This window comes from Pipistrellus hanaki (genome assembly GCF_964339955.1).
Source record: "Pipistrellus hanaki genome assembly, chromosome: 14".
NCBI lineage: Eukaryota > Metazoa > Chordata > Mammalia > Chiroptera > Vespertilionidae > Pipistrellus > Pipistrellus hanaki.
Window position 1 is genome coordinate 53,660,115 of NC_140516.1, and position 26,952 is coordinate 53,687,066.

General features: G+C 65.9%; 2 protein-coding genes across 2 annotated transcripts in view; both read right to left on the reverse strand.

The window, feature by feature from the left end:
• Window positions 1-7,848, reverse strand: part of DMBT1 (deleted in malignant brain tumors 1) — a 44,741-nt gene extending 36,893 nt beyond the window's left edge. The window contains exons 1-5 of the mRNA XM_084904400.1: window positions 7,789-7,848; window positions 5,918-6,007; window positions 3,269-3,598; window positions 2,521-2,547; window positions 1,717-1,761 (exon numbers count right to left, since the gene is read on the reverse strand). Coding sequence (XP_084760526.1) covers window positions 1,717-1,761; window positions 2,521-2,547; window positions 3,269-3,598; window positions 5,918-6,007; window positions 7,789-7,846 — 550 coding nt within the window. The 5' untranslated portion in view covers window positions 7,847-7,848. The remainder of the gene's footprint in view (window positions 1-1,716; window positions 1,762-2,520; window positions 2,548-3,268; window positions 3,599-5,917; window positions 6,008-7,788) is intronic.
• Window positions 7,849-26,117: 18,269 nt separating this feature from the next.
• Window positions 26,118-26,952, reverse strand: part of HTRA1 (HtrA serine peptidase 1) — a gene marked incomplete at its 5' end in the record, with an annotated part of 31,075 nt that continues 30,240 nt past the window's right edge. Inside the window, 1 exon segment of the mRNA XM_084904401.1 lies at window positions 26,118-26,767. Within this exon segment, the coding sequence (XP_084760527.1) occupies window positions 26,599-26,767 (169 nt within the window). The 3' untranslated portion in view covers window positions 26,118-26,598.

Sequence of the window (26,952 nt, forward strand, 5' to 3'; positions counted from 1 at the left end):
GGTGTGAGAGGAGGAGAGAAGCCAGAAGCCTGCTGTCCCATTATCAGAAAGCCAATGGGCATCAGAGCCCACTCTCCCACAAAGCCCTTCTCAGCCTGGAGTCACAGGGCCACCTTCATGGAAGTGCCAACTTCTCTGACCATCGGCCACTCTCCCCCAGGGATGACCGCCAACTATCTGATAGGAACTCAGATGAAGGATGGACAGACGGGGTCTTTGGAATCCCCCCTCTAGTTAAGGAGACAGTGGGCAAAAGTGTGGTCCCAATAGGGTTCAAGAAGTCATGGGTCAGCTAGGAAGGGCCTTCCGGCAGATGTCAGCAGGGATAGGGACATGCCAGGAGAGGTGGCCGGGACTCAGCATGCCAGGGTGTGGAGGACTGAGTAGCTGTTGGAATAAAAAGATAGTCAGACATAAAGCTCTCAGGTGCCCGGCCCAGATCCCAGGTTGATGACCCTCAGCTTCGACATACTGAACTGGCACTGTGCACATGACCTCCGGTGGACACAACAATTGTGCCCTGAACCTCACAGTCCTTCCAAAGCCATGTCCTCTATCCCCTGCAATCACCTGCACCCTGAGTCTGAGGAATTCTTGTCCAGTATATAAAAGTCAGCGTCATGATGGTACAGGCCACCAGAATACTGTTAGTGTTGACCAAAGAGAATGAATGCAGAATGACCCCACCAAATGGGTGAGCGGATGTGCACACCAACCATTCAGCCTTGACCCACTCTGATATTGAGACTTGACACCCATTTCTAGAGTTTTCCATGCGATCACAATGCCCATCTCCGAGGTTCTCATTGGCTCATTCCATTCATTGGCCATCTGCCACCTCCCAACTCCCCTGGTCCCTCCCACTCTCTCTTTCCTTCACAAAGGACCGCTGTGCTCTCAGTAACATGTCCCCTCTATGTTACTATCTTAGAGCTCCTTGGTGACACCGTCCTCAAAGCAGGGAGGTGCATACCAACCACCACACCCAGGGACCTCTTGCCCTGAAGGACGCCCCACACACCCTCCAGGAAACAGTGAGCTGGCTTCAGGGGCACAAAGACACCCCCTCCATGCCTGTGCTGAGCTCAAGGCCCGAAGCCGGTTCCAGACTCAGGGCCTCCCTCATGACCATACCCAAGGGCAAGAGGTCAACTTTGGACACACCCAAGGATTCATCTCCATCACAGGGAAAAGAGCAAGGACATGCTGTCTAGCCAGATCTAAGGATGCTCCAAGGTAGGGACCCCAGGATTGCCCCTGGATGTGAGCAGGACTCCGGGGCCACCCAGTGCGGAATTCCATGGCTCCAGGGACAGGCCAAGGCCATGGCCTCCTTAGCCACTTATTTCTTCTCCACGGTGCTGCCTGACTTGAGGCAAAGCCATGGGGGTGATTGTCTTCGGTCAGACAGGAGAGGACAGAGCCTCACAGCTCTGAGGCTGAGCCAGCTCTGGGGTCTCAGCAGGTCCCAGGACCCTCCAGGTCTGACCCTGAACTATGGCGGAGGATCTTGGCCTGGTTTTCTCCAAGAAGCCCACTGGGGAGAAGTCATCAGCCAACCATGTCAGACAACGACCTGGTCAGAGACCCTCCTCTGCCCCCTCCCCCAAGAAACAGGGATGAGGATGGCCCAGGTGAAGCCTCTTCCTATCACGTTCCATCCCGGGTGTGATTCAGGGGCAGAGAGGGGACCTGGGAGGGGGAGGGGTCCTGTACCTGTTGTTGTAGGAAAGGCAGTTGTGGATGTAGTTGTCCACACGTCTGGAAGACACAACAAAGAGAAGACCTTGGTGAGGCCTCGGGAAAGGAGTTCTTCCCTAAAATGGGCCAGTCCCCGTGACTTTGCCATGTGCCTCCTGCACGTGCCCCCTGCCTGTCCCCAGCCTCCCGCTCCTCTGCGTCAACGAGCCAGAAATCCTGGGGAAACCAGCTGCATCCCCCCACGTCTCTGACTGCCATGTTCCTCTCCACCAGAAGACCTTTCCCATCTCTCCCCCATGAGCCAGGCACGCACTGGTGGCTTGAGGCTTGGGTCTGACTCTGAAGCTGGGATAGAAGAGCCAGGGCCCGGTGATTGAACAGGGAGGCAATCACGTGTTCACTGCCATCCCCTGCACTGTCTCAGCCACCTTAGGATGCACATGTGACCATACTGGCCCTCAGGGGCTGGTGTGAGAGGAGGAGAGAAGGCTGAAGCATGCTGTCCGTCATCAGAAAGTCAATGGGCATCAGTGCCCACTCTCCCACAATGCCCTCCTCAGCCTGGAGTCATTGGGCCTCCTTCATGGAAGGGAAGGCACTTCTCTGACCATTGGCTGCTCTCCCCCAGGACGGCTGCCAAGTATCTGAGGGGAACTCAGGAGGATGGACTGACAGGGTCTTTGGAATCCCTCCTCCAGTTAACAGAGGGCAGAGATCTGGTTTCAATGGGGTTCAAGGAGCCATGGGTCAGCTGGAGAGGGCCGACTGGCAGCGGAGGGCAGGGAGAGGGACATCCCAGGAGACGTGGCAGGGACTCACCTGGCCTGGATTTGGAGAGCTGAGCCGCTGAGGGGAGAAAAGGACAGTCAGACACCAAGTTCCCAGGTGCCCCGCCCAGGTTCCAGGGTGATGACCCTCAGCTTCCCCTCATGGAGCTGACACCGTGCACATGGCCTCAGGGTGGACACAACCCTGCCACCCGGATCCTCCCAGTCCTTCCGAAGCCATGCCCTCTGTCCCCTGCCATCGGCTGCATCCCTGAGGCCGAGGACTTCAGTCCAGTGTAAGGAAGCCAGGGTCATGCTGGGACAGGCCACCAAGGCTCTGGTGTTGACCCCAGGGAACAAGCAGAGAATGACCCCACCAAATGAGCCAATAGATGTGCATAACAACCACTCAGCCTTGACCCACTCTGACATTGAGAAGTTACACCCATTTCCGGAATTTTCCATGTGGTCACAATGCCCCATCCCCAAGGCCCTCATGGGCTCCTTCCATTCATGGCCACCTGCCATCTCCCACCTCCCCTGCTTCCTCCCCTGCTTCCTCCCCCTCTCTCTGTCCTTCACAGAGGACCTCTGTGCTCTCAGGATGTTCCCTCAATGTCACTATCTTTGAGCCCCCAGGTGCCACTGTCCTCACAGAGGGAGGAGCTTCCCAACCCCCACACCAGGGACGGGCTGCCCTGAAGGAAGCCCCAGACCCCTCCAGGGGGCAGTGAGCTGGCTCCAGGGGCAGTTCCCAGCAGCCTTAGCCCAGACGGACCCCAGGGCTGGCAGAGACGCACCTGAGCAGATGACGCCCGCGTCCTCCCCGTGGTTGCAGTTGTGGGAGTTCCAGCCATTGTGCGGGCAGCTCCACAGGTAGGACTCGTGCCCCGAGCAGCTCACGTCGTCCAGCAGGATGGGCCCTGAGCCCTGCCCGAACCGGGCACTTCCTGTGGCCGACCTGGCCCAGCCACAGCCCAGCTGCCGGCACACCACGTTGGCGTCGTTGGTGTCCCAGCTGTCGTCACACACGGTGCCCCAGGAGCCTCGGTAGAGGACCTCCACGCGGCCCTCACACCGGTCACCGCCGTTCACCAGCCTCAGGGCCAGACCCGATTCGGTCCCGAACCCTGAGGACGGCACAAGGACACCCTCCATGTCTGTGCTGAGCTCTGGGCTGGAGGCAGGGTCCAGACTCAGGGGCTCCCTCAGGGCCACGCCCCAGGGCAGGCGTCAGCTTTCCACACGCCCAGGGGTTCATCGCCATCACGGGAAGGGAGCGGGCACATCCCGTGCTGCCAGGGCTAAGGATGCCCCAGGCAGGGAGCCCCAGGATTGCCATGGAGGTGAGCAGGACCGTCCCAGTCTGCCTCCTTGGCCACCCCGGGTAGAGCTGCAGGCTCCCAGGCAGGCCCTCCCGCTGGGCAGCTCGCTGGCTCCCCCGTGGGCCTGGGTGACCTCAGGCAAAGCCTTCGGAGGTGCCAGGGCCTCTGCCAGGCTGGGAGGACAGCAGCAGGGCCCGAGCAGAGACCTCCCATCCTGCCAGGTCGAAGTTCGCGCCCAGTGACCGCCATGGCGGTGAGTGGGCTGCCGTCGGCCCGACAGGGTCTTCTCGGCGTGTTCCTAGGAGGAGGACCCTCCTCGACATGCTCCTCTGACGTTTCCTGCTTTAGGCCCTCGGGGTGCATCCAAGTTAGCGACGCCCCGCGAGCACCTCCACCCCACCCCCGGCTCCTCACGTGTGTCCAAGCTGCTAGGACTTCCGGGGAGACAGTGCCCCTAGGGGTGCTCCCTAGAGAGGCTGTGGGGCCACCTCCCCTCCTCTCGGCGACCCATGGGCAGTGCCGCCCACCACTCCCCCAGCTGTGGGCACCTGCGCCCCTGGGGCCTGGGAGGGGCTCGGGCACATCCCTGGGGCCGGCTAGTGGCTTGGCCCATGTGCACACGCCCCCGGCGCTCGCCGGGTCTGTGGGGCGGGCTGGAGGGGTCAGAGGGCGGTGCGGACTGAAGGGCTGCCCTGGGCTCTGCCCCAGAGACCACAGGCTCCTGCAGACCCGGCCTGCAACGGGCTCTTTCCACCCCCCTGGGACACGGACAGGGACGGAGCTCCTGTCCCATCCGGGCCCTCCCATCCAAGAACCAGTGAGAGCCCTGGAATAGGCCTCCCTGTGGTCGTGGGCTGCAGCCCGGGCGGCCCCTGCCCTGGAGAGAGACCAGAGGCCTCTGAGCCAGAGGCTCCCAGGTTGGCAGAGTCTACAGCCCCAGACAGTGGCTGCGCTTCCCCTACAGTCCGCCAGGGGGCGCAGGGGTTCCACCGTGGGTCTGGGTTGCCCCAGCATCCTTGCCCCAGGTTTTGTGATCCCGGGTGAAAACAGATGGGGTGGGTGGGGACGTTCACGTCTCCTAGGTGTGATAAGTGGGGGTCTCTCCGCCCGGCGCCCTCGCCTGCAGGACAGTCCGGGGACGCCCTCTCTGCTCAGAGCCCGAGGCTGGGGCGGTCGGTTCCCACCCAGCCAGCCCGCCCTGCCGTCTGCAACGGCCCCTCAGGGGGCTGCTAAATAAGTGAATTTTTAAAAGTAATTTTAAACCTATTTTTAAAAATTGGTTTCAGTGATAGGAAAGGAGAGGAAGAGAGAGAGAGAGAGAGAGAGAAACATCCATGATGAGAGAGAATCAAGGATCAGCTGGCTCCTGCACGCCCCCCACTGGGGATGGAGCCTGCAACCCGGGCCTGTGCCCTGACCGGGAATTGAACCCTGACCTCCTGGTTCTTGGAGCGATGCTCAATCCTGAGCCTCGCCAGCTGGGCCGGGACCCGGTTTTTAAGGTGTCATCGTGGGGGCGGTGCTGAGCGTTCCTAACCGGAAACCTCAGATCCGGTGAGAGGGCTTTGCCGGCATTCCCTCAGTCCACCCTCGTTCCCGGGGGAACTGAGGCTCGGGAAGGGGACCCGAGACCAGCTGGCCAGTGAGAGCCCGGGCGGGACTGGGACTCAGGCGGCCACGCTGAACAGCGTCCCTGTTCTGCCCCCCGGGATGTAGCTTTGTGACCTTTGAACCATTTGGTCCAAATGAAGGCCTGTCCTTTGGGGACAACCACCGGAGGAGGAGATAGAGAGAAGTTCCCCCCGAAAGGTCAGCCTGTTTCCGGGAGACTCGTCAGAACCCAGGAAAGCAGAGAAAAGGTGAGATCACACCCAGGGAGCAGGTCCAGGCTGCCGGCCCTGCCCCTTCCCGCCGGCTGGACAGCCCGCGGCAGCCGGGGCGAGGGGCAGAGTCAGGGAGAGGTGTGGCTGGGCCGAGACAGCATGGAGACTCGTTAGAGGGAGGGACCCCGCAGGGCCGTCCTTCCCGTCCTCTGTCTGAAACCCGCAGAGCCCCCCGCCGACCCAGCCCCGCGTCCTGGGTGGCCTCATCCCCCCTGCAGCCCTCCCAGGGGGTTAGGGTTACCGGTCAGCACAGTCGTGTCCGCAGACATGGTCTCTGCAGACATGGTCTCCGCAGACATGGTTGCCGACGTGTCTGCTGATACTTGTGCAACTGAAAATACACAGAAAAAAGGCCGTGTGAGAGCCCTATAACAGGCCTGCGGTCGGCCCTGCTGGGAGGAGCGGCGAGGGCTGCCCCCCGGCAGTTTGTGGGGGACTGAGCCCGGCTGCGAGGCACCACCTGGAGGAGGAAGGGCGGGTCCGAGTCCTTGGAGCTCAGAGGCCTGGGCAGCCGCAGGGGGACCCGGAGGCAGGAGCCCAGCCGCGGAGTGGTGAGTCCCAGCGTGTTCGTATGTTTTAAGTTAAAAGGAAACATTTAAAATGTGCACATAAACGGTGAACAGCACAGACGGATGAACAAGAGCAGACCCAGAGATAAGGAGCCGCGGGTCAGACGGTTGGACCTCAGAGGGAGGGTGGGGATAAAAGGGAGAGATCAGCCAAAGGACTTGTGTGCATGCACATGAGCCTAACCAGTGGTCAAGGACAACAGGGGGGTGGGGGCATGAGTGGGGAGGGGTGGGGGATGGGAATGGGGGGGTTGAGGACAAATAGGTGATACCTTAATCAACAAAGAAATTAAAAAAGAAAAAATAATAAACTGTTCATGTATCCAGCCCGGCTGCGTGGCTCAGGGCTGAGCGTCGGCCTAGGAGCCAGGAGGTCAGGGTTCGATTCCCCATCACAGGCCTGGGTTGTGAGCTCCATCCCCAGTGGGGGGCAGGCAGGAGGCAGCGGGTCCATGACTCTCTCTCCTCGTGGACGTGTCTCCCTCTCGTGCTCCCTGCCTCTCTAACATCCATGAGCACGTTCTGTTACAGTAAGGACCGGTGTCCCCAGCTGGCCACCTCTGAGGCGGTGCACACATCCCCGCCCCACCCCCACCCCCGGGCCCCGGGGGCCAGGTCTGGGCGCTGCTCTCCTGGAAGCCACTTCCCGGGAACTTCGTCCTCAGTGCGTCCTCGTCCCTCGAGGCCTGGGGCGGGAGTGAGGGCTACGAGGTCTCTGGGAATCAGGGTATTTGTGCCCTGTCCTCTGGCACCCTGGATTAGCAAAAGGGACCTCAGAAAACGGGGGACGGGGGGGAAGGAAGGAAGGGAGGAAGGAAGGAAGGAAGGAAGGAAGGAAGGAAGGAAGGAAGGAAGGAAGGGAGGGAGGGAGGAAAGGAGGGAGGGAGGGAGGGAGGGAGGGAGGAAGGGAGGGAGGGAGGGAGAAAAGAAGGGAGGAAGGAAGGGAGAAACAGAGGGAGAGGTAGAGAGAGAGAAAAGGAAGGAGGGAGAGAGAATGGATTCCAGATTGGGGAGGGGGGGGGAGAGAGAGAGAGAGAGAGAGAGAGAGAGAGAGAGAGGAGAGAGAGAGAGGAACAACAGGCAGGCACTGAGAGAGGACGGTCCCTCCAATTAGCTGAGCCTGTTAGGCACGTTTTCCGACCGACCCTCTAGGAACACGGAGCCATGCAGTGTCCACGCTTCCCGCCACCGCTAAGGCAGGAGGGCAGGCACACTCGGGACCCCGCTGTCCCGGCTGAGCTCTGCCTGGGCAAGCAGGCGGGACCCAGCCCGAGCCTCCTGCCGAGCGCCATGTGGCCGTGCAGGGCGGCCCTGCTGCCCCTTGTCCTGCCCCCACCCCAACCCCATGGCCACGCGGAGGCCTGCTCCCCTCCTCCGGCCGGAGTCTCAGACCCGCCGCCCCTTCGCGAGGGACCGGCCTGGGCCGACCACGACCTGGCGTCCTCAGGCAGAACCACCAGGAACGCCTCCCTGCCCGGGGCCGGGGCAGCCTCCGCCGGGCCGGCCGAGGGGCAGCGTGAGGGCGGGCGCGGGGGGACGGTACCTGCGGAGAGGACGCGGCCCAGCAGACACACCCCCAGGACGGCGCCGGGGAGCCCCATGGTGCCGGTTCTGCTCGGCGGGAGCGCGGGCACCTCGGTATTTACAGGGTCCCAGCGCAGGGAGGCGTGTCCGGCCTGACATTCCTATCGGTGCCATAAATCAATGGGGAGGAAGCGCTAACGGTCCCGCTAATCTGTGAGGCCACCTGGGTGTGTGCCATCGATTGCCGCTCCAATGACCCGGCCGCTCCCCGTCTGCCAGTGGGGGCCCGAGGGAACCCGCTTCCAACTTCCTCCTGGGCCCGCGTCCCACGGGCCCACCTCCCGTGGAGGGAACCCGTGGGAAGGCGCCCGAGCAGGATGTGGGCTGCTGGGCAAACAGCCCCGGGGCCCAGGGGCAGGCCCCTCTCGGGGTCCGGTGACGCGCTGGCCCCTCGCCTGGGAGAGCGGGGATGGGCTCACGCAGACAGGGCCGGGGCGGGGGGAGGCCGGGGCGGGGGGAGGCCGGCCGAGGCCCAGGCCCGGCGAGCGGCAGCCCCGGAGAGGATCTCACACTGTTCCAGGGCCGGGGGCCGAGGACCGGGCTCCGGCAGGGCCACCTGCCATCTCTCGGGGTTTCGGATTTTGCTCTTGGCGTTCACGGGGCTGGGATGGACCTCACAGACCCACAAACCCAGCCCTGCCCTCCCCCTGCCTGTGCATAGCCCCTCTCCCAGGCTCTTTAAACACTGCTTTTCAATGTAGACACAGGGTGGTCAGGTGATGATGATCTCTGAGCGCATAATCATCTGGCCACTCCAAGTCTGTCCTATAAAATAAAAGTCTAATATGCAAATTGTCCCCTCGACCAGCAGTTCTACCAGCAGGCAGGGCAGCCAACCGCCCATATGCCCTCCCCCTGGCTAGGCCAGCCGGCCCCCACCCATGCACAAATTCATGCACTGGGCCTCTAAAATACACACACACACACACACACACACACACACACACTCTGAGTGGCCAGATTATTATGCATTCAGAGATCATCATAATCTGGCCACTCAGTGTGTGTGTGTTTTTTTGTGTGTGTGTGTGTGCGTGTATTGATATCAGAGAGGAAGGGAGAAGGAGAGAGAGAGAAACATCAATGATGAGACAGAATCATGGATCGGCTGCCTTCTGCACACCCCACACGGGGGATGGAGCCCACAACCCGGGCCTGTACCTTGACCGGGAATCGAACCGTGACCTCCTGGTTCCTAGGCCGACGCTCAACCACTGAGCCACGCTGGCCGGGCTGTTTATTTTTTTTATGGAGGAAAATTATTGGTTGTTTTTGTTGTTAATGCTTTTATTGTATTTATTTTTATTGTTGATAGCATTACCGATCTCTCCCCTCCGCCCTCCCACCCCCGCCCCCGGAAGTGTGGGTGCCCCTCGCTATGGGAACCTGCAGAGGGAGCCCCCAAATCCACGCCGGGCAGCTCCTCCGAGACGTGACGCCTCCAGGACCACCCGATCCTGAGACGGGGAGGCCGGGGGGGCGGGGAGCCGGCCTGTGCGAGCCGAGGCAGAGGGTCCGCCAGGCGGCCCCGCGCAGCCGGGGAGGGCCAGCCCGACGGGACGCCCGCCTGAGAGCCGCCAGGTTCCCGACGCGCCTTCGGGGGCTGACCCGCCCGCGCCCCTGCGGCTCGCAGCGAGGGCCTCAGGCAACGGGCTCGGGAGCGTTTGTCCAGCGGGGGCAGAGCAGGAAGTGGAGGGAGCCCAGCAGGAAGTGGAGGCAGCCAGCTGTCACTCAGAGCTGCGGGACGCGTCCCGGGGACGGGGTGCTGTCCCCCAGCAGGAAGGTCTCGGAGCAGGAAGCACACGCTGGGCCACGGGCCACCTCCACCAGCTAAGCCCTTGGCCTCCAGCCCGTCCCCTCAGCCCCCGTCCCGGGAGCTCTGTGCACAGACAGCTCTTCCCCTTGTGGGGAGGGGGGCCTCTGGGGGACCCCAGCACAGCTGCTCTCTCCCAGGGGGCCCCTCCCCCGGCCCACTGGCCAGAGCACCGTCCACAGCGTGGCCTCCAGCGCCGAGCACGGAAACCGCTGAGAGGAACAGGCCGCCATGGGGGCTTCTCCCTGAGACGCCTGAGAACTCAGCGCCCACGCCCCACGCTCCGCGCCTCCTCCCGCGGCCGGACACGAGGCAGCGGCGGGCCCTCCGACCGGGGTGCCGGGGGAGCATGCGCGCTCCCGCGAGGAGAGGGGGACCGTGCGCGGTGACCACAGGGGTGACCTGAGAACGAACGTCCGGCGAAACACGTCAGAGAGCCCAGGACACGTGTTCACGCGCACGGGGGACACACGGGGGACACAGCGCCGAGACCGGACGCAGACCACAGGGGATCGGCGTGGCCCACGGTGGCGGTGGCACAGGGTGCGTCTACAGAGCACGCGTGGTGGAGCTGCACATGTGAGGCCGGTGTGACTTGATAACCCGTGTCCCCCCACACGTGACTGCCCACAAAGAGCGCAGGAGGAGGGACTCACACAGGCTGCCCCGTTTCCTCCGTGAAAATAAAAACCGCCCGGCCGTGTGGCTCAGTGCTGAGCGTCGGCCTAGGAACCAGGAGGCCAGGGTTCACTCCCGGTCAGGGCCCAGGCCCGGGCTGCGGGCTCCATCCCCCGTGTGGGGCGTGCAGGAGGAATCTGAGCCATGATTCTCATCATTGATGTTTCTCTCTCTCCCTCTTCCTTCCTCCCTGACATCAATGCAATGTATTTTAAAACGGGGTCACAGCCCGCCCCCCCCCCCCCCCCCCCGCCCGGCCGAGAGCCGGCTGTGCCCAGTGGCTCAGTGGCGGGTGGGGCCGGGACCGGGAAGCGGCTGCATGGGACCCGCCCTGTGCTCACCGGCGGCCCTGCCAGCCTTGCCGCAGCCGTGACGACGGGGGCTGAAATCACAACAGACACTTGAGCCCGGGAACCGGGAAGAGGAGGCCGGCGGACACGGCGGTGACGCGGCTCCTGGCCAAACCGGGAACAAAAGTGGGCGGGGTCAGCGCGCCGCGGCAGAATGGGCCCTTGTGCGGCGGAGGAGGAAGCCGCTGCGCCCCGCTCAGGCCGGCTCCTGGGGGAGCGGGTCCCTCCGTTTCCTCCTTCCTGCTCCACACGGGGCCAGAGCCAGCCTGTGGGTGCGGGCACACATGTGCATGTGGGCACGGTGCCGTGTGTGCCTGTGTGCATGCACAACGCACCTGTGTGCCAGTATGCGCAAGTGCACACGTACATGTGTGTGCACGTGGCACATGTACGCATGTGTGTTTGCTAGCTGGCATGTGTTTGTGTGTGAGCACCTGAGCTTGTGCGTGTATGTATGTGTGTGCACGTATCTGTGCATGCATGAGTGTGTGCAGGTGTCTGTGCGTGCATGTGTTTGTGTGTGTGCATGCATGTGCATGTGTCTGTGCGTGCATGAGTGTGTGCCTGTGCCTATGTGTGCGCACATGCATTCCCCAGGAGACACCCCTGGCCACTGCAGGGTGCGAGTGGGTGGAGCTGGGTGAACGGCTTTCCCTGCTTTGCGGGGGCCTCTCCCAGGCGCAGAGCCAAGCAGAGGAGGGTCCGGCCAGGGGGGCTACCGGGAGAGCCAGCCTGGAGGAGCCGCTCTCACCCAAGGCCGGCTGCGGCCATGCCCCCCACCACCCTGGGGTCACCCCGAGACGCGTGCTGGGCCCTGAGGGGCCCCCGGACACCGCCACGACCGCTCCGTTCCTCCTGCGAAAGCCTCCGAGGCCAGGAACAGGCCGGGATACCGGATCCAGCCGGCATCACAGGTCCTGGAGGTAGGGCTAGGAGGTTTAAGAGAAATAAAGACAAAGAGAAAGCGGGACTTCAGGAGGACTGCTAGTCCATGATGAGACTGCAGCAGCTTTATTAGTTGCAGGCGTACATTTATGCGGCTTTTCTGGGCATTTCTCCAAGCGCCCCTTTCCCAGGACAGGGCCGCTCGTCAGCCCCTCAAGACATTCTTGGAAGAGAAACACAGAGCAAGTGTCTGGTTAGATATCATTGAGAACAGCCTAGCTGAGAACATCCAGATAAGTCGTGCATCACGCGCACTCTCTAACAATGGGGCTATGGTCTGCCCTGTCCTTGGTTGACCCTGAAGGCTTAGGGGAGAGCAGGTAGGCGTCCCTACCCTATGCTCCATCCTTGCCCTCGGGCCCCACGGAGCACGGCTTCCCACACCGGGAGACGAACAGGTGGGCCATCGGGACGGTCACACCTCCCTTTGGGGACAGATAAGGCAGATCGATGCCGGCGGGGATTGGTGAGGTGGCGCCTGGCAGTGCCTACTTACTTACAGGTTCAAATCTTCCTTCTCAATAGATTTGTATTGATTTCAGAGAGGAAGGGAGAGAGATGAAGAAACAAAAATGAAGAGAATCACGGATCGGCTGCCTCCTGCAAGCCCCCTACTGGGGACGGAGCCCATAATCTGGGCCTGTGCCCTTGACCGAAATTGAACCTGGGACCCTTCAGTCTGCAGGCCAATGCTCCATCCACGGAGCCAAGCCACCTAGGGCAGTTCAAGCCTTTATTGCACTTTATAGCACTGTTTTATTTTATTTTTAAAAATGTTTTTAAAATGATTTCAGAGAGGGAGAGAGAGAAACATCATTGATGAGAGAGTCATGGGCCGGCTGCCTCCTGCACGCCCCACACTGAGCATGGGCCCTGGCCCGGAATCCAGCTGTGACCTCCTGGCTCAGAGTCGACGCTCATCGCTGAGCCACACACTCATGTTTTAGGACTAGAACGTCACAGGCGGTTTGGAGTTATATTTGTATAAATATTTGTATTTAAGGCGCAAACAGGAAATCACTCCAGTACACGGGCTGCCCGAGCTGGGCCTGGTGGGGCGCGGCCCTAGGGGGCTCCCTGGTTCTGGGGGGCCTCGCAGAAGCTGTGGAGGGTCCGTGATATTTCTGGGGTGAGGCCCCCAGATCTCATAAGGGTCTGATCACACCCACTTTGGAAAAGCCTAGCGTTTGACAGAATAGCAGCCGGGACGCCTCGTCTTCCTTCTCCTTCCCCATTCCACTAAGAGCACCGAGCTTCCACAGTCCAACGCCGCCAGGCAACCGGGGGTCCGGCCGCCCGTCCATACCGGAGCCAGCCGCGCAGAGACGGGTCGATCCCACAGGAGCGTGTGTGCCGGTCTGCGGCAGCGCGGGGGGCAGCGGGCCGTCCACACGCCTCTGCCCGCCCCCACCAGCCACAGCGGCTCCTGTGGGGAGAAGGACAGAGACCCCTGGGGAGGAGGCAGCGGCGTGCAGACGGCAGCTCACAGGGAATGGGGGGAGCAAGGGCTGGGGGTTTGCAAAGGCCTGTGGGTATGCAGGGGCTGGGGATTTGCAAAGGCCTGTGGGTATGCAGGGGATGGGGATTTGCAAAGGCCTGTGGGTATGCAGGGGGCTGGGATTTGCAAAGGCCTGTGGGTATGCAGGGGGCTGGATTTGCAAAGGCCTGTGGGTATGCAGGGGCTGGGGATTTGCAAAGGCCTGTGGGTATGCAGGGGGCTGGGATTTGCAAAGGCCTGTGGGTATGCAAGGCTGGGGTCTGGTCTCTGCACCAGGCTGTGCGTCTTTCTGTGAGCACAGGCAGCTCCCTGGTGGTGAGGACGGCGGTCCCCGGGAGCCCCCAGTCCCTCGTGCCGCCTGCAGGTCCCAGAAGATGGCGATGGGACGGGGCATCTCGGGTGAGTTCCAGGGAAGGGCTGGGCAAACTTCCCGTTAATGAGCACCCACCCCCACCCCGCCCGGGGCGCAGGGGCAGCTGCTCTGAGCCTCTTTGTGTGCAGACACCGGGCGAGGCTGAGGGGCACTTCCTGTTCCCGCTGCCAGCACAATTGCCCAAGAGCCATCCCGGCGTCACCTGGCGGCCCGGGGCCCCCGCCGCTCCCCCGCGCTGCGGCTCGGCCTTCTCTGGGGCGGCCTCCCTCTCTGTCTGGGGGCCCCAGAGCCCGAGCGGGGATCCCAGCCTCCCGGCTGCCGCTGCCCCGGCCGCCTTCCTCCGCTCCCGTGGGCTCCGCGTCTGGGCAGCCCGTCTGGAAGTCAGACGTGGCCCCGCACCCTCTGCCCGAGGAACACGTGAATGGAATGGAAGCGATGCAGGGAAGGTTGTTCGGAGTTTGTCAGTGTCCCCCCTCCCGCCTCCCCCACCTCTCTCTCCATCCGTCCTCCTGCCGTCTCTGCTCACGGGCGTCTGTGCGAGGGACGCCTGGTCCTGCCCTCCTGGCCCCGAGGGGAGGCGGGGGCTGGCGGAGCTGGGGGGGGCGCTGCCGCCTCACCCCCGGCCCCCCCTCCGGTCCCCCCCCCGCCCCTCTCCTGCTTAGACCCTTCGCTGGGTGTGTGCGCTCCCCCATCACGCCGGACACGCCGGGTCTCCGAGAGGCGTGCTCCAGCCGTAACCGTGGCCGTAGTCGTGGCTGTAACCGTGGGCATAACCGTGGCCGTAACCGTGGCCATAACCGTGGCCATAACCGTGGACATGGAGTGCCCGATCGGCCCCCACGCCCGGGCTCTGCGCTCTCCGAGGCCAAGTTGAACGCTGACTGTCCTTCCCAAACTGAAGGCCGGTGTCCGGACGCCCACCTTCACGGTTTTCCTTCACGTGATCCTGAGCAGCTCACGCCTTCGGCCACAGCCGGGCGTGGGGGGTGCTCCTCGAGCCCCACCTCCCGGGAGCCGCCCGCACCCGCCGACAGAGCCGGTCTCCTCCGCAGGAAAGGCCTGCGGCCTGGCCCAGCCCGGCCCCGGCGGCCGGCACATCACCGGGTCCGCCTCCACCCGGTGGGCCACTCAGGACAGTGTTTGCCAGCCTTCTCTCATGATGGGAATCACCTGGTGGAGTTGTTAAACTACAGATTCCTGCCGGAACCGGCGTGGCTCAGTGGACAGAGCCTCAGCCTGCAGACTGAAGGGTCCCGGGTTCGATTCCAGTCAGGGGCATGTGTCTTGGTCCCCCCCATGGGGAACGTGCAGGAGGCAGCTGATCGATGACTCTCATCAATGTTTCTGACTCTCTCTCTCCCTTCCTCTCTGTAAAAAAATCAATAAAATATATATTTTTTAAAAAATACAGATTCCAGAATCCCAACTAAGAAGTGCTAAACTAGAATTTTTGGGAACATACAGGTAATACAATTTTACCTATGCGTTCCCAAAAATTCTAGTTTAGCGCTTCTTAGTTGGGATTCAGGAATCTGCAGTTTAACAACTCCACCAGGTGATTCCCATCATGAGAGAAGTTTGGCAAACACTGACTTAGGGGATTCCCGGGCTGTGCCAGGAGCCAACAGCCCCACGTGGTCACCAGGAGGCTGCGTGCTCATTGCTCCGGGACCTCCTCACCCTGACGCTGGCGTGTGTGACCCTCACCCTGACGCTGGCGTGTGGGCTCCTCACCCTGACGCTGGTGTGTGGGGCCTCCCTCACCCTGACGCTGGCGTGTGGGCTCCTCACCCTGACGCTGGCGTGTGTGACCCTCACCCTGACGCTGGCGTGTGTGACCCTCACCCTGACGCTGGCGTGTGTGACCCTCACCCTGACGCTGGCCTGTGGGCTCCTCACCCTGACGCTGGCGTGTGGGGCCTCCCTCATCCTGACGCTGGCGTGTGGGCTCCTCACCCTGACGCTGGCGTGTGTGACCCTCACCCTGACGCTGGCGTGTGTGACCCTCACCCTGACGCTGGCGTGTGTGACCCTCACCCTGACGCTGGCGTGTGGGGCCTCCTCACCCTGACGCTGGCGTGTGGGCTCCTCACCCTGACGCTGGCGTGTGGGCTCCTCACCCTGACGCTGGCGTGTGTGACCCTCACCCTGACGCTGGCGTGTGTGACCCTCACCCTGACGCTGGCGTGTGTGACCCTCACCCTGACGCTGGCGTGTGGGGCCTCCTCACCCTGACGCTGGCGTGTGGAACTCCTCACCCTGACGCTGGCGTGTGTGACCCTCACCCTGACGCTGGCGTGTGTGACCCTCACCCTGACGCTGGCGTGTGGAACTCCTCACCCTGATGCTGGCGTGTGTGACCCTCACCCTGACGCTGGCGTGTGTGACCCTCACCCTGACGCTGGCGTGTGTGACCCTCACCCTGACGCTGGCGTGTGGGGCCTCCTCACCCTGACGCTGGCGTGTGGAACTCCTCACCCTGACGCTGGCGTGTGTGACCCTCACCCTGACGCTGGCGTGTGTGACCCTCACCCTGACGCTGGCGGGTGGGGGCACACGCTCAGATGGCGGGAAAACGCCTTCCCGGTGGCTCTCTCGTCAGGGGTGACTCCATTCCCAAAAGTCTGCGGACGAAGTCCACCGGCCGCTCCTGGGCCGCGCCCGCGCTATCAGGGGCACCCGACCGCGGGGACATCGTGTGAACGGGGGACGGGGGCCGATGGGGAGGGGCAGAGGTCATAAACGTCCACTCCGCGGAGCGGCGTTGGCTGAGACGCCATAAACCGCCCGCCCGCGGCGGCCCTAATGACCTGGGGGCAATTACCGGCCGCTCACACGGCCGTTCCGTCCTCCCAAACCGGGGAGAACATCGATCTCGGGAAGCGGTTGGTCCAACCCCCGTGTTCTTGGACCCACACTTCCTGCTCGTCCAGTCCATGACGCCGCTCCGATGGTTAATGTTTTGTGGCGATGAGAAGTCACAGGTGTCCGCAGATCGTGGGTCACAGCATGGGGGTGGGGGGTCCTGCCAGGAGGGGAGGGAGGTCGTCCACCGGTCTGGGCTCAGGGCCATCCGCCCTGGGCGGTGCCACCCCTGGTCCAGCCCCTCCTCCTTTAGAGCTCAGCCATGGAAAGAAACGCCAGTTTACTGCTGTTCCCTCACCAATCAGAGGACCCCGGTTTCCAGATTCATTCATGAAAGCTCATAAAGTTATCTGACTTTCTTTGTGGGGTCTTATGTATTTAAAAAAATATATTTTTATTGATTTCCGAGAGAAACATCCATGATGAGAACCATGGATCGGCTGCCTCCTGCACACCCCTCCCGGGGGATGGAGCCCGAAACCCAGGCCTGGGCCCTGAGCGGGGATCGAACCCTGGCCTCCTGGTTCCCAGGTGGACGCTCAGCCCCGAGCCACGCAGGCGGGCTCTGGGTCACACTTTCCTTTGTACGAGGGGCCCTCGTCGCTCCCTGTGAGGGAGCCAGTGCACTGGAGCCTCTGAGGACACAGAGGCTGGCGGTCCGAGGGCGGAGGGCGCTGCGGAGAGACGGCCGGTCTGCGGACGGAGGTCCGAAAGGGTCTCAACGACGAAGCCAAGGCCGGCCGTGTGGCTCAGGGGTTGGGCATCGACCTGGGACCCAGGAGGCCAGGGTTCCGTTCTGGTCAGGGCTCCATCCCCAGTGTGGGGCGTGTGGGGGGCAGCCGATCCATGGTCCTCTCTCATCATGGATGTTTCTCTCTCTCTCTCTCCCTCCTCTGCTTCTCTGACATCAATAAAAATATAATTTAGCCCTAGCCGGTTTGGCCCAGTGGATAGAGCGTCAGCCTGCGGACTGAAAGGTCCCGGGTCGATTCCGGTTAAGGGCCTGGGTTGAGGGCTCGATCCCCAGTGAGGGACGTGCAGGAGGCATCCAATCCATGATCCTCTCTCATCATGGATGTTTCTCTCTCTCTCCTTTCCTCTCTGAAATCAATAAAAATATATTTTAAAAGAGAAAGAAAGTGCCCAGCCTATGGTGAGTGTGCCCATGACTAAGGTGTCGCAGACAGACAGGCAAACGGACAGACGGACAGATGAGGCTTCGGGACATCAGTGAGGGCGTCCACCTTAATCGCCTCCAGGTGAGGGCCCGCGAGGCAGGCTGCCATGGAGACCGAGGCCTCCTGAGTGGCAGCAAGGCGGCCCGGCTGCGGGTCAGCCGTCAGGGCTCCTGCCAAATGGCCGGGTCAGACCCATCCAGACTGGAAAGGGACGGGGCTGCGGTCAAGCCAAAGGAAATGCCCTTGGCCGCCATCAGGAAGCCGTTTCCGTGGCAACCCAGCACCAGGGCGGCGGCGGGCGCTGGGCCGAGCCCGATGCTGCCCATTGTCCCAGCCGGGCTGGCTTCCTCCACAGGCTTTCGGGCCGGGCTGAGGACAATGCGTCTGCGGATGTGCGTGGAGATGGCGAGGGGCGGGCGGTGACTCTCGGTGCTTGGTGACTCCGTGTGCAGTGCCCTGAGCTCCGAGGGGCCGACCAGCAGGCCCGGGAGCCACCGCTCCCCCAGCGGCAGGCCAGCCCCCAGGGAGGAGGCCACAGAGCCAGAACGTCACGGAGGGCCCGGCCCCGTGGCTCAGGGGCTGAGCGTGGAACCAGGAGGCCACGGCTCCCTCCCTGGTCAGGGCACAGGCCCCGGTTGTGAGCTCCATCCCCAGTAGGGGGTGTGCGGGAAGCAGCCCTCAATGATTCTCTCTCATCATGCGTGTTTCAATCTCCCTCTCCCTTCCTCTCTAACATCAATTTTTTAAAAAAGGAGAAAGTCAGGAATGGATGCCCAGGTCCTTGGATGCACTGCAGGGCGTCACGGGAGCTGCAGGGGGTCACAGGAGCTGGGGGACACGGGAACTACGGGGGAAGGAGACATGGGAGCTGGGGGAGGACACGGGAGCTGGGGGACATGGGAGCTCAGGGCTGGGGGGGGGCGGGAAACAGGAACATGGGGGACATGTCCATTGGCTCCTCGCAGCCAAGCACAGCCCTGTCTCATCAGCAGCTCCATCCCCTCCACACCCACCCCGTCCCTCCACACCCCGTCCCCTCCACACCCACCCCGTCCCCTCCACACCCCGGTCCCTCCACACCCACCCCATCCCCTCCACACCCACCCCGTCCCTCCACACCCCGGTCCCTCCACACCCACCCCGTCCCCTCCACACCCCACCCCGTCCCCTCCACACCCACCCCGTCCCCTCCACACCCACCCCGTCCCTCCACATCCCGGTCCCTCCACACCCACCCCGTCCCCTCCACACCCCGGCCCCCGCCCTCGGCTGCCCTGGGCCTGTCCCCCTCCCTCGGGTGCTCCCTGGAAAAGGCCAGCTCCTCTCCTCTTCTCGGACTCAGCGGCTCGGCCTCCTCCTCCTCCTCCTCCTCCTCCTCCTCCTCCTCCTCCTCCTCCGAGACCAGGATTCTCCAAGCTGGGGCCCTGTCCTCGGTGGAGGCGGTGGAGGCGGCTGCCCCTCAGCCCACTCTCAGCTCTCCCCGTCTGTCCCCTCCCATCCAGGTCCCTGATGCCTCCTTGGCGTTTCCTGAGGTCAGCTCACCCCCTAGTGGCCACGCCTCCGTCCTCCCAGCCACAGGCTTCCCGGGAGCTCTGCCCTCCCAGCCGCCGGATGCTGGGGCTGCCTGGATGCCGGCCCAGGAGGGGGGGAGCTCAGGAGGGGGGGGCCAGGAGGGGGGGGCCAGGGGGGAGGGGGCCCAGGAGGGAGGGGGCCCAGGAGGGAGGCAGCCCAGGGGGGAGGGGGCCCAGGGGGGAGGGGGCCCAGGGGGGAGGGGGCCCAGGAGGGAGGGGGCCCAGGGGGGAGGGGGCCCAGGGGGGAGGGGGCCCAGGGGGGAGGGGGCCCAGGAGGGAAGGGGCCCAGGGGGGAGGGGGCCCAGGAGGGAAGGGGCCCAGGGGGGAGGGGGCCCAGGAGGGAAGGGGCCCAGGGGGGAGGGGGCCCAGGGGGGAGGGAGTTCAGGGGGGAGGGGGCCCAGGGGGGAGGGGACCCAGGGGGGAGGGGGCCCAGGGGGGAGGGGGCCCAGGAGGGAGGGGGCCCAGGGGGGAGGGGGCCCAGGGGGGAGGGGGCCCAGGGGGGAGGGGGCCCAGGAGGGAAGGGGCCCAGGGGGGAGGGGGCCCAGGAGGGAAGGGGCCCAGGGGGGAGGGGGCCCAGGAGGGAAGGGGCCCAGGGGGAGGGGGCCCAGGGGGGAGGGAGTTCAGGGGGGAGGGGGCCCAGGGGGGAGGGGACCCAGGGGGGAGGGGGCCCAGGGGGGAGGGGGCCCAGGAGGGAGGGGGCCCAGGGGGGAGGGGGCCCAGGGGGGAGGGGCCCAGGGGGGAGGGGGCCCAGGGGGGAGGGGCCCAGGAAGGAGGGGGCCCAGGGGGGAGGGGGTCCAGGGGGGAGCCCAGGAGGGAGGGGGCCCAGGGGGGGGCCCAGAGGGAGGGGGCCCAGGAGGGAGGGGGCCCAGGAGGGAGGGGGCCCAGGGGGGAGGGGGTCCAGGGGGGAGCCCAGGAGGGAGGGGGCCCAGGGGGGGGCCCAGAGGGAGGGGGCCCAGGAGGGAGGGGGCCCAGGAGGGAGGGGGGAGGGGGCCCAGGGGGGAGGGGGCCCAGGGGGGAGGGGGCCCAGGAGGGAGGGGGCCCAGCGGGGAGGGGGCCCAGGGGGGAGGGGGCCCAGGGGGGAGGGGGTTCAGGGGGGAGGAGGCCCAGGGGGGAGGGAGTTCAGGGGGGATGGGGCCCAGGGGGGAGGGGACCCAGGGGGGAGGGGGCCCAGGGGGGAGGGGCGGCAGCTCGAGGAGGAGAGGCAGCCTGAGGGACGGCATCCAGGACGGGCACTGCCCCCGCCCACGTACCACAGTGGGCCCTGCTCACCGCACAGCCCCAGGCCTCGTCACTCAACAACAGATTTCCCACTGGCCGGGGGCTCAGTGTTGAGCGTCGACCTAGGAACCAGGGGGTCAGGGGGCCCAGGCCCAGGTTGTGGGCTCCATCCCCAGTGTGGGGCGAGCAGGAGTCAGCCGATCGATGACTCTCAACATTGATCTCTCTCTCTCCCTCTCTCTCTCCTTTTCTCTCTCTCCCTCTCTCTCTTCTTTTCTCTCTCTCCCTCTCTCTCTCTCTCTCTCTCTCTCTCTCTCTCTCTCTCTCTCTCCCCACCCCCTTCCTCTCTGACATCAATAAAAATATATTTAAACAGAACAGACTTCCTTCCGAGAGCGGGCTTTCTGCCGGTGGAGGGCGGGCAGGAAGCGGGCAGGAAGGCCGGGAAGCAGGGCCGGAGCCAGCAGGAGCTTCGGGGCGGCTGCCTCCTCCCGGGGCCGGCCTGGCTGTGTTTTCATCGCTGGTGGGGGGGGGGGGGGGTCTGCACTCCGGCCGCGGGGCCGCTCCGTGGACAGTCCTCTCCAGCCGCGCCCCCCTCGCCCGGGACAGGGCCTCGGGCCGGGCAGCGGAGGCCAATCCGGGCAGCTGAGGGCGATCGGGGCAGCGGAGGCCGATCGGGGCAGCGGAGGGCGATCGGGGCAGCGGAGGGCGATCAGCGGAGGCCGATCGGGGCAGCGGAGGCCGATGGGGCAGCGGAGGGCGATCCGGGCAGCGGAGGCCGATCGGGGCAGCGGAGGCCGATCGGGGCAGCGGAGGCCGATCGGGGCAGCGGAGGCCGATCGGGGCAGCGGAGGGCGATCGGGGCAGCGGAGGCCGATCGGGGCAGCGGAGGCCCATCGGGGCAGCGGAGGCCGATCGGGGCAGCGGAGGCCGATCGGGGCAGCGGAGGGCGATCCGGGCAGCGGAGGCCGATCGGGGCAGCGGAGGCCAATCCGGGCAGCGGAGGCCGATCGGGGCAGCGGAGGCCGATCGGGGCAGCTGAGGGCGATCGGGGCAGCGGAGGCCGATCGGGGCAGCGGAGGCCGATCGGGGCAGCGGAGGGCGATCGGGGCAGCGGAGGGCGATCAGCGGAGGCCGATCGGGGCAGCGGAGGCCGATCGGGGCAGCGGAGGGCGATCCGGGCAGCGGAGGCCGATCGGGGCAGCGGAGGGCGATCGGGGCAGCGGAGGCCGATCGGGGCAGCAGAGGCCGATCGGGGCAGCGGAGGCCGATCGGGGCAGCGGAGGGCGATCGGGGCAGCGGAGGCCGATCGGGGCAGCGGAGGCCGATCGGGGCAGCGGAGGCCGATCGGGGCAGCGGAGGCTGATCGGGGCAGCGGAGGCCCATCGGGGCAGCGGAGGCCCATCGGGGCAGCGGAGGCCGATCGGGGCAGCGGAGGTCGATCGGGGCAGCGGAGGCCGATCAGGGCAGCGGAGGGCGATCCGGGCAGCGGAGGCCGATCGGGGCAGCGGAGGCCGATCGGGGCAGCGGAGGGCGATCGGGGCAGCGGAGGCCCATCGGGGCAGCGGAGGCCGATCGGGGCAGCGGAGGCCGATCGGGGCAGCGGAGGCCGATCGGGGCAGCGGAGGCCCATCGGGGCAGCGGAGGCCGATCGGGGCAGCGGAGGCCGATCGGGGCAGCGGAGGGCGATCGGGGCAGCGGGGGCCGATCGGGGCAGCGGAGGGCGATCGGGGCAGCGGAGGCCCATCGGGGCAGCGGAGGCCGATCGGGGCAGCGGAGGCCGATCGGGGCAGCGGAGGCCGATCGGGGCAGCGGAGGGCGATCGGGGCAGCGGAGGGCGATCAGCGGAGGCCGATCGGGGCAGCGGAGGCCGATCGGGGCAGCGGAGGGCGATCCGGGCAGCGGAGGCCGATCGGGGCAGCGGAGGGCGATCGGGGCAGCGGAGGCCGATCGGGGCAGCAGAGGCCGATCGGGGCAGCGGAGGCCGATCGGGGCAGCGGAGGGCGATCGGGGCAGCGGAGGCCGATCGGGGCAGCGGAGGCCGATCGGGGCAGCGGAGGCCGATCGGGGCAGCGGAGGCTGATCGGGGCAGCGGAGGCCCATCGGGGCAGCGGAGGCCCATCGGGGCAGCGGAGGCCGATCGGGGCAGCGGAGGTCGATCGGGGCAGCGGAGGCCGATCAGGGCAGCGGAGGGCGATCCGGGCAGCGGAGGCCGATCGGGGCAGCGGAGGCCGATCGGGGCAGCGGAGGGCGATCGGGGCAGCGGAGGCCCATCGGGGCAGCGGAGGCCGATCGGGGCAGCGGAGGCCGATCGGGGCAGCGGAGGCCGATCGGGGCAGCGGAGGCCCATCGGGGCAGCGGAGGCCGATCGGGGCAGCGGAGGCCGATCGGGGCAGCGGAGGGCGATCGGGGCAGCGGGGGCCGATCGGGGCAGCGGAGGGCGATCGGGGCAGCGGAGGCCCATCGGGGCAGCGGAGGCCGATCGGGGCAGCGGAGGCCGATCGGGGCAGCGGAGGCCGATCGGGGCAGCGGAGGGCGATCGGGGCAGCGGAGGCCCATCGGGGCAGCGGAGGGCGATCGGGGCAGCGGGGGCCGATCGGGGCAGCGGAGGCCGATCGGGGGGCAGGCGCTGCGGGCTCCGGGTCTGTGCGTCTCCTTTGCTCCGAGTTTGTTTCTTGTTAATTAACAGACTTCCGGTTCGAGGGCGGTTTGAGGTTCTCAGCAAAGCTGAGCAGGAAGCAGGATTCCCAGACACACAGCCCCCTCCCCGGCCCGTCCACACGCCCCGGCCCCACCCCCGCAGCGATGGACCCCGACACGCCACCTCCCCTCCCAGCAGCTCCTCGGGGCTCCTGCTGGCGAGGTCCGTCCGTGCTGGGCAATGTCCGCATCACGGATCGTCCGGCGGACGGCCTCACTGCCTGAACCCTCCGGGGCTGCCGGCCGCCCGGGCGCAGGGGCTGGGGTCGGCCCAGGAGCCGGGGTCACGCTGCTCCGCTCAGGCACAGGCCGGGCAGCTCGGTCCCGGGGCGGGGCGCGCAGGAGGCGGCCGGTCCAGGGTTCTCTCACCGTGATGCTTCTCCCTCCCTCCCCTCTGAGACCCACAGAGGACATTTCTACAAAGAGAACCTGAGCCGCCTTTCCCGTCACTCTGCACGCGGGTGAGCGGTCCTGCGTCTGCTCTTTGCTGGTCCTCGGAGGGCAGACGAGGCCGCTGCTCTTATTTATTTATTTGTTAAATATACATTTTATTGATTTTTTACAGAGAGGAAGGGAGCGGGAGAGAGAGCTAGAAACATCGATGAGAAACATCGACCAGCTGCCTCCTGCACACCCCCTAGTGGGGATGTGCCCGAAACCAAGGTACATGCCCCTGACCAGAATCGAACCCGGGACCCTTCCGTCTGCAGGCCGACGCTCTATCCACTGAGCCAAACCGGTTTTGGGGAGACCGCTGCTTTAAACGTTTCAGTACAGCAGCGCCCGACATGAGGAAGCCCAGGTCCGCGTCCGAGGGGGAGCCAGCACGGACCGCCGGGAGCCGGCCCAGCTGGGCCCAGACAGGGGGCAGATGGGGTTGGCGGCCTGCGGGCTCCCACAGATCCAGGCTCATCCAGGCCCTTCCCATGTGGCTTCCCACGTGCGGGCAGAACTCGAGTCTGAGAACCCGCCTCTGGCCGGCAGGGCTCCCCGTGACACATACACGGGCCTCCACACGCCACCCACACATGTGCTGCTGCTGCTCATGGCTGTGCGTGGTCCGTCCTCCCGGGGGATTCCCATTGGTTCTGAGAGAGAGGGGGAGGAGGGGGAGGGAGACGGAGAGAGGAACATCCATGTGAGGAGGGGAGGAGGGGGAGGAGGAGGGGGAGCAGGCAGGGGGAAAAGGAGAAGGAAGGGGAGGGGGAGGGGGGAAGAGAAGGGGGGGGGGAAGAGGAGAAGGCACACAGGTCCGGGAGGTCCTGAGAACACCGTGAGGGTGAGTGTGGGGTGCTCCATCCCAGTGCAGCCCCCACAGGGCCCGTGGTCGGCGGTCAGCGGTCAGCACAGCCGTGTAACCACACACGTCACTGCCAGCCGGGCGGAGCTGCGGTGCTGAAGCCATGACATCACCGCACACGCAGGCAGATCTCCCCCCAACACCCCCTCCACCCCCAGGATCCCTGGACACGGGCGCTCCCAGTGTTTACAGGGACCCAGCCAGCCGCCCGCGGGCCCCTCCTTCCAGCCAGCTGTCTGCAGCCTCGGAGCATGGCGGGCGAGAGGCAGGCCCGGCCGGCTGGCTGACCCTCACCCCCCCGTCCCACCCCCCCCCCGACCACCCGGGGAGCGGGCCGGCGGACAGCTGTGGGCGCAGCCTGACGCCACAGGCCACTGAGTCACCCCTGCAGAGGGCGGGACGCCCCCCACGCCGGACTCACGGCTCCTCCGGCTCCCGGCCAGCTGAGGCGGTGAGGCGGAGCCGCCCAGCTGCCTGACGGGGCCGCTGCCCACCGGCCTGGGCTCCGAGCCTCCCGGCTCCCCGGCTCTCAGCCCTGAGGGCGGGAAGACTGAGCTCTCAGCCCCAGAACGGAGCCTCCGCCCAGCTTGAGCCCCTCTGGCCCCGCTCTCCGGGGCCGGGCCCTCTGCTCTGGGGACTCGGGCCCGGGCACACTTCCACGCTCAAGTGGTTTCTGTTTTTGTTTTAAAATATATTTTATTGATTTCAGAAAGGAAGGGAGAGAGAAACATCCGTGATGAGAAAGACTCATGGACCGGCTGCCTCCTGCACGCCCCCTGCTGGGGATGGAGACCACGACCTGGGCCTGGGCCTTGACGGGGAATCGAACCCTGACCTCCTGGCTCACAGGTGCATGCTCAGCCCGAACCACGCTGGTGGGTCAAGGTCAGGCTTTGCTTCCGGCTCCTGGGCCAGCGTCCGGAGCTCCTGCAGCCTCAGGGCGACGGCGGAGCCCCGAGCTGCCCGCGGGAGGGCCCCCTGGGGCACTTTGGGGGCGCCCAGCTCTGCACCCGGCTGACGGTCTGCTTTCTCGTCCAGAGCCCAGACAGCTAGAACTGGTGTCCCCTGCCCACCTGGGCCGTTCGGGGCCGCGTCCCCGGCTCCTAAGCATCTGCCTTTCAAAGCGGCACCCGCTGGTCCGGCCGGTGGCTCGGCCGCGGGAGCCCGGCCTGTGCCCTGAGCAGCCGCAGGTTCGGGTCCGGGCCGAGGGCACACACCTGGCACGTGCAGGAGGCAACCAGCGGCTGTCTCTCTCACATCGATGTTTCTCCCCCTCCTCCCACTGTCTGAAAAGCAACGGAAAAATATCCTCCGGTGAGGATTAACCAAAAAAAAAAAAAAAAGGAAAGAGCCCTGGCTTCCTGACAGCTCCGGAGCAAGAGCCGGGCGGGCCCCACCGCATCCCCCGCACGCCGAGCCCGAACCCGCGCCGAGCAGGCCCCGGGCCTCCGCTGACAGGCGGCCGGCGTCAGACCTCGGCTCTGCAGCTGGAAAGCCCGATGGAGCAGCCGTCCGCACGGGGACCCCGTGGGCCGGCGGCCAGGGCCGGGGCTCAGAACAGTGAGCCCCGGGGACGTGGGGACCCCGCAGGAGCAGTGAGCCCCGGGGACGTGGGGACCCCGCAGGAGCAGTGAGCCCCGGGGACGTGGGGACCCCGCAGGAGCAGTGAGCCCCGGGGATGTGGGGACCCCGCAGGCCAGCGGCCCGTGTGGACGGTGCGGCTCAGGAGGAGCCGGCCCGACAATGCCCGCCCGGCCCCCTGCCCTCCGGGGGCGGGGGGAAGAAGGGACGCACACGCAGGCAGAGCAGGAAGAGGAGCTTTAATAGCTGCGTCGGCCACGCCGGTCCCGTTCCCGGGCGCTGCTCCCGGAGCCACGGCCACGGCCACGGCCACCCGCCCACGGTCCCGGCCGCTCCTCCTCCGGGGCCGGCGTGGAGCACGGAGGACAGCACGAGGACAGCACACACGCCCGGTGCCGCGCGGCTCCCGGCCGCCCTCCCTTGACAGTCTTCCGGCCACCAGGACGCCGAGCTGGCAAAGAGGCGACCCCAGGACACTGGAGGCGGGAGCGGTCCAAGGGGCAGAGCGAGGGTGCTGGGAGCTCACGGCGGGAGGCGGGCCCTCGCGGGCGGTGCGGCCTGCAGACACCCAGGAGGCGCGGCCGCCGTGTCCCGGCCCAGCCAGCGGCGGGGCGGCCCGGCCAGCAGCGGGGCGGCCCGGCCAGCAGCAGCCCGGCCCGGCCTCAGGCGGAGGGTCTGTGGGGAGCGGCCCCGCCCCGGCTACGGGTCCAGCTCCTCGGGCACCACGGTGAGCATGACGTCCTCGTTGCCGCGGCGAACCACCATGTGCAGGGCGCCCTCCTTCCGGATCAGGTCGCTCACGTCACCGGCCGAGGCCACGGGCTGCCCGTTGATGCTGATGATGACGTCCTGCTCCTTGAGGCCGCCGCTGCAGCGGGGGACGGGGACAAGCTGAGCTTCTCCCCCGCGGACCCTGCCCGGGGCCTCGGACCCGCCGCCGGGGCCCCTGGGGGCCGACACCCTCTCCATCCCAACCCCCTTCACCTCCCCACCCCCGTGAGGCGGAGGCCAGGGCTCTGACGGCAGGACGCCCCTCCCCGGCGGGGTCTGAGC